This window comes from Larus michahellis, chromosome 7 (assembly GCF_964199755.1).
Source record: "Larus michahellis chromosome 7, bLarMic1.1, whole genome shotgun sequence".
Classification (NCBI taxonomy): domain Eukaryota; kingdom Metazoa; phylum Chordata; class Aves; order Charadriiformes; family Laridae; genus Larus; species Larus michahellis.
Window position 1 is genome coordinate 34,679,918 of NC_133902.1, and position 4,933 is coordinate 34,684,850.

A 4,933-nucleotide genomic window follows, 5' to 3' on the forward strand; every position below is an offset into this window, starting at 1 on the left:
GTCATGTTCCATAAGAAATAAAGTTACCCATTTAGGAAAACCGAACTATGAACTATGTCAGTTCAGCAAGTCAGACTTGCTTTTTTTCATGCCAGATGGTAAAGGATGTATCAGAAAATGTTTGTTTTGAAATAGGACAGGTTTTACTGTTGTGTTTCCTGTGACTCTGCTGCTATTGTGGTTACTTGGGCCCTTTGGTTGGGTTTTGTGGTTTTTATTAATCATATATCCACCTGAGAATACATCAAAATCTGACATTTGTTGCTTCATTGTTTTAATACTGTGTTCATGCGGAACTAGTTTCATGTCTCTTTTTTAATCCTTCTGAGTTAAAAGAAAGCATTTATCTTCTCATTTTAAATATTCATCTAACTTGATGCTCTCCTCTTTGATTTAATCACGCTGTATCTGAGCCCTTGTAATCGTGGATTTTTATTTATTTTAATTTTTGCTTCCCTGCTAATATATGTTAACACTGCTCTGTGTTACTGCTGCTTTTAACTTAAAAAAAAAAAATTGAGAAGGAAGTTTGTTTTTTGCTGTCTCTGTGTAGCTGTTAATCATCTTCAGAAACTCTGCACTTGGGTTCCATAGAGCAGATTTTAGATAACCAGAAACACTTATTGCTGCAGGTAAATTTCTGAATGGTATTTTTTACTGCAGCTATAGAGATGTTAGTGGCATAGTCTCATAAATATGTAAAAGAAAATTAGGTTAGTCTTGTTGTAAACATTTTGTTTATTCTTAGTACTGCCTGCATAGTAAATATTTAACTGGATATGCAAGTTAATGGTTTTTGTTTACAGTATATGTAAGCGGTTAGTGTCTGTTTAAAGCTGTAGAGAAATTATAAAATGGAATTAAAGTGCAGATCGAGTCCCTGTTGCTGTGGGCGCTCTGCACTCAAATCAGATATTTTGTTGCAGAAATGATCATGCTAATGAACACATGGGAAGTAAGTATCCAAGAAATAGAATTACATTGTGTGTGTTTTTAGGAAATTTGCTACTTTTGTTCACAGAAGCTTATTTGCCCAAGCCTAAAATAACTTTGTACGTACGTTTTGCTTCTCATTGAAGTGTCTGTAGGAAGAGGTAGTGTACATTGGCATGTCCCTAATATACAAAACTTGCAAATTCTCTTCTAACATGCTCTTAACTATCATGATGTCTTTCCTTGTTTCCTGCTATTTTTCCTTGCCTTTCCCCATCGTGCAGTGGTGGTACCAGATTTACAGAACATGTGGGTGAATCATTCCTTTGACATACAGGTGTGGTGCGAAGATCTCCACTGGCATCTTCTTTGGCTGTGACCTGGTGAACTGGCTCATGCAAGTTGGCCTTGCCTCTGACCGTGGGGAAGCCGTGATGTATGGAGACAGACTGATGAAAGGAGGCGTCGTCCAGCATATTACAAATGAATTTGAATTTCGGGATGAATATCTGTATTACCGCTTTATTCCTAAGAGATCAGTTGCAGTTGAGAGCCATTGACCTGAGCATACAGGCAGAGGACAGGCGGTTAGTGGTGAATGTGACCACCTCCTCTGCCTTCACCACTGAAATTGGAAGTATTTCTTTCTCAGGGCTGTCAGATAATTGCATTATTCTTTCTTGTAAAGTTAAGAGATGTGGTTCTACTTGTGTCTATTCTGAAGGAAATAGTAGCAAGTGATATTTAGTGAGTGTTCCAACAAGAATGCAACTAGAACAAAACAAGATGCTCTGGATTTAGAGCATTTTTCTCCATTTTGAAGAAAACAAATAGTAAAATGATGTGTGTCACTGTCATATTGTAGAGGCGTTATAACAGCAGCTTTACTGACTGGTGCCACAATGGAGAGGAAAAAAAAAAAAACAAAACATGAATGAGCGGTATTTTCCACATTGCTGTATGTTTTCCATACTTTAGTGTGATGAAATATTGATTCCTGTTTGCAGTCAGGCTTCCCCCTGACTTCATAGAGGTACGATTTCTTCTATCATATCCCAGTTTTTACTACTCTACTCTTGTCTTTTTCTAGCTGTTTACACCTCAGATGAGGTGGTTTGTTTCTCCCTTAAAGAATTGTTGTGAAAACGATTCCGAAGTCAGAGGATTAAAGCTGAGGAAATATTGTGTGGAATAAATAATGGTTTTGTACAAGCTTACCAAATCTTTAAAACATAGAAAAATACCCACCGCTCCCCCAGATTAGGAAATGATATAATGGAATTTCATGCACACAATTGGTTCTGAAGTTTTGCCTTATGGTGGTAGTAACAGCTTTGTCAAGAGTAGATTTTTACTTTCTAAAATTAGCCTTTCCAGTTTAATTCAGAAGTGCCAGCCTCAAATAAAGATGCTACGGAAGCCTTGGATACCCGTGCAAGTCAAGATGAAAAATTTTATCAACTCATAAAACCTTTTAAATGTGATAGTGACTTTTAAATCTATTATTTAAAGAATACTAACTGAACATCAAAGTTATGGTTTAGAGTAGCTAAAGATCCTAAAATTTTAGTATTGGTTGTGTAACGCAGGTTTCTAATGAGCGTCAGGTATCTTTCTACAATGTTTAAACTACGATGTAGTTACTGTAGTGTCATTCGGATTCCTGTGCACTGAAGGCAGAATCTTAGAATCTGTGTGTCTTCTGCAGTATGTTGAAAAGGTTAAAGACAAACCGTAGTATCTGATAGCCGTTATGCTGCCCTTTTAAAACTGCAAGAACAGCATTTATATGTCTATATCAAAATTTTATATAGTGAGGGAAAGGAACCCGGGTATTAAAAAAAAAAAAAAAATTATTTGCTCAAGCATATGAATGTCATCCTTTTTTTAAAAAAAAGTCTTTCCTTTTTTTTTTTTTTTTTAGTACATGGATTTTTTTATCATAACTACTTAGGCATTTACTTTGTATTAAGAATTAAAAGTGCTTTTAGCAGCATAAACCACGGTTCAAGAAACAGTTGTTTTCTGGTGGCTATAACTCCATGCAAGACTTATATTGGAAAAATAATTCCTTTTACTGTCAGTCTTATTGCACGTCTGCAGTGTGCACAGAAACATAACTGCATCCTCTGCATATGTATGCTATACAAATGGACACATTTTAATGTTTTCCAGCAACAAAATAATTGACGTTTGTATCAGGCTGTGGCCACAAAGGAAAACGATAGGCTATTTCCATTACAACTGCTGAAGATGGCTACATCAAATATTTTGGAATAATTAGATATATGTGACTTAAGAGCAGAAGCCATGAGCTTCTAAATGTTGTAACTTGTCAATAAATCTGTTACTTGATTTCAGAGTTCTGAGCTTTGATGTGATGTGAGGTGTGGGAGGGTTATGTGTGCATGTCAAGATTTACAACAAATGTGGGGTTTTTTTAGATTTGTTAAAGTGTCGTTTGGGTTTCAAATTTGGTATTTCTGAAATCCACTTGTGATGCTTTTTAAGTAGGCAGAGGACTTGCTAATGGGTGTTCACACAAAGATACCTGTTTTTGTCTAACAGCCTAAACAGATCTTTAGGAACATTTCAATTATCATCTGCTTAACAAATGCAATTTTATTTTATTTTTCGGAAAATTCTTCAAATGTTCAAGAAATTGATCTTAGGTCAGTTTTACAGTTCTATGCACAGTCATTGTTCTTGCACTCCTTTCATCATGAAGTCCTGCCCTTGCCTCCCTTTTTATAACGGCTCTGCTGTTCCCTAGATTTAAACATAACATACCTGTTTTAAGTAAGAAATGGCTCAAAATTTCTGCTTAGAGAAGGCTCCCTGCTACAAATCTAATGAAGAGAACACCTTTAACAACTGACACCAAATTCTGTTAGGTTAACTGTTACAACATTGCGACTGCTGATATCATACCCGTTAGTCTGATGAGAGTCTACAATGGCTATTAAATAGACTAAAGAAATTAGGAATGAAATACAGGATATAATAATCTATTTCTAAATCACTGGGTACTTCTGGAAGCTAAGAATAGACCTTGAATACCTTTAGAAAGGTAAGTAACTCTTTTCTTCTGATATTTGCTTCCACCAAGGCACACCGGCAAGTTTTAAAATAGTGACAACTTGATGTATGTCAATAGTTCATCTACTGATGTGTGAATTTTTGGTGGTTAGGGACAGCTTTGCTTTAAAGATGTGGTCAGTGGCGCAATGAGTTATTTTATTGTGAAGGTGCGTTAGTTTGGGATAAACCTCTTTACTTGGAAGTGGCGGTTCCATGAAAACATCCACTGAACAAGTCCAGAGGAGTCCCCAGTGAAACAATGGATCATTTTTCTAGCACTAATCTCAAAATAACTGTGATAGTGGACAGGGTGGATATACAACTTTTTTTTTTTCTAGGTAGCAATTTTAGTACTTTTTAATAATGATCCTTCATAAAGCTCTAGACCTTTTAAAATAAGCTGTAAGATGTATTCCTAGGTGAAATACGTGCAAAGATTGCCCTCTAGAGGACGTTCTGGTTTTCATTTTTTTAACGTATGGGGGAAGTGGGGGGTGACTTTTTTCCTCCTGATCTCATATTCACTTTCGGTTTTCACACTGCGTGTGTTCTAGGAGGATGAAATCCCAGGGGGAAAAAGGTACCAAAATGTCCTGTACTCTGTTGGCCATCACTTGATCTATCTCCGTGCATCACATTGTTTTTACTCTGCATCCTGTAGACCAGTAAATAAAAAACAGCACAGAAACTCGAGGAACAGCTGGACTGTATCTACCTATATTACAACCAGACCGATACGCTTAACCTGGTTAATTGCCGCCCCATGATTAAGTGGCCAAGAAGTTCACTTAAAGGCCTGCTCCACCACCTTCATTGCTTTCATTCCTGTGTAACTTCCCTGTGTTTGCATTGTAGCAAAAAATTGTTTCTCTTGTTTTGTTATGCTGCCTGTAAACTCGACTCATACCTTGGTTTCCAG

At 36.5% G+C, this 4,933-nt stretch overlaps 1 protein-coding gene across 4 annotated transcripts in view; it reads left to right on the plus strand.

Annotated features, from left to right (window-relative positions):
• The window catches only part of GPR155 (G protein-coupled receptor 155), a 31,209-nt gene extending 27,914 nt beyond the window's left edge, over positions 1-3,295 (plus strand). For all 4 annotated transcript variants that reach the window (XR_012588347.1, XM_074594840.1, XM_074594842.1 and 1 more), the window contains one exon: positions 1,271-3,295. Coding sequence is in view for 3 of the 4 variants with exons in the window: in XM_074594840.1 (XP_074450941.1) it covers positions 1,271-1,493 (223 nt within the window). In the remaining variant the exon portion in view is untranslated. The remainder of the gene's footprint in view (positions 1-1,270) is intronic.
• The last annotated feature ends 1,638 nt before the right edge of the window (positions 3,296-4,933 follow it).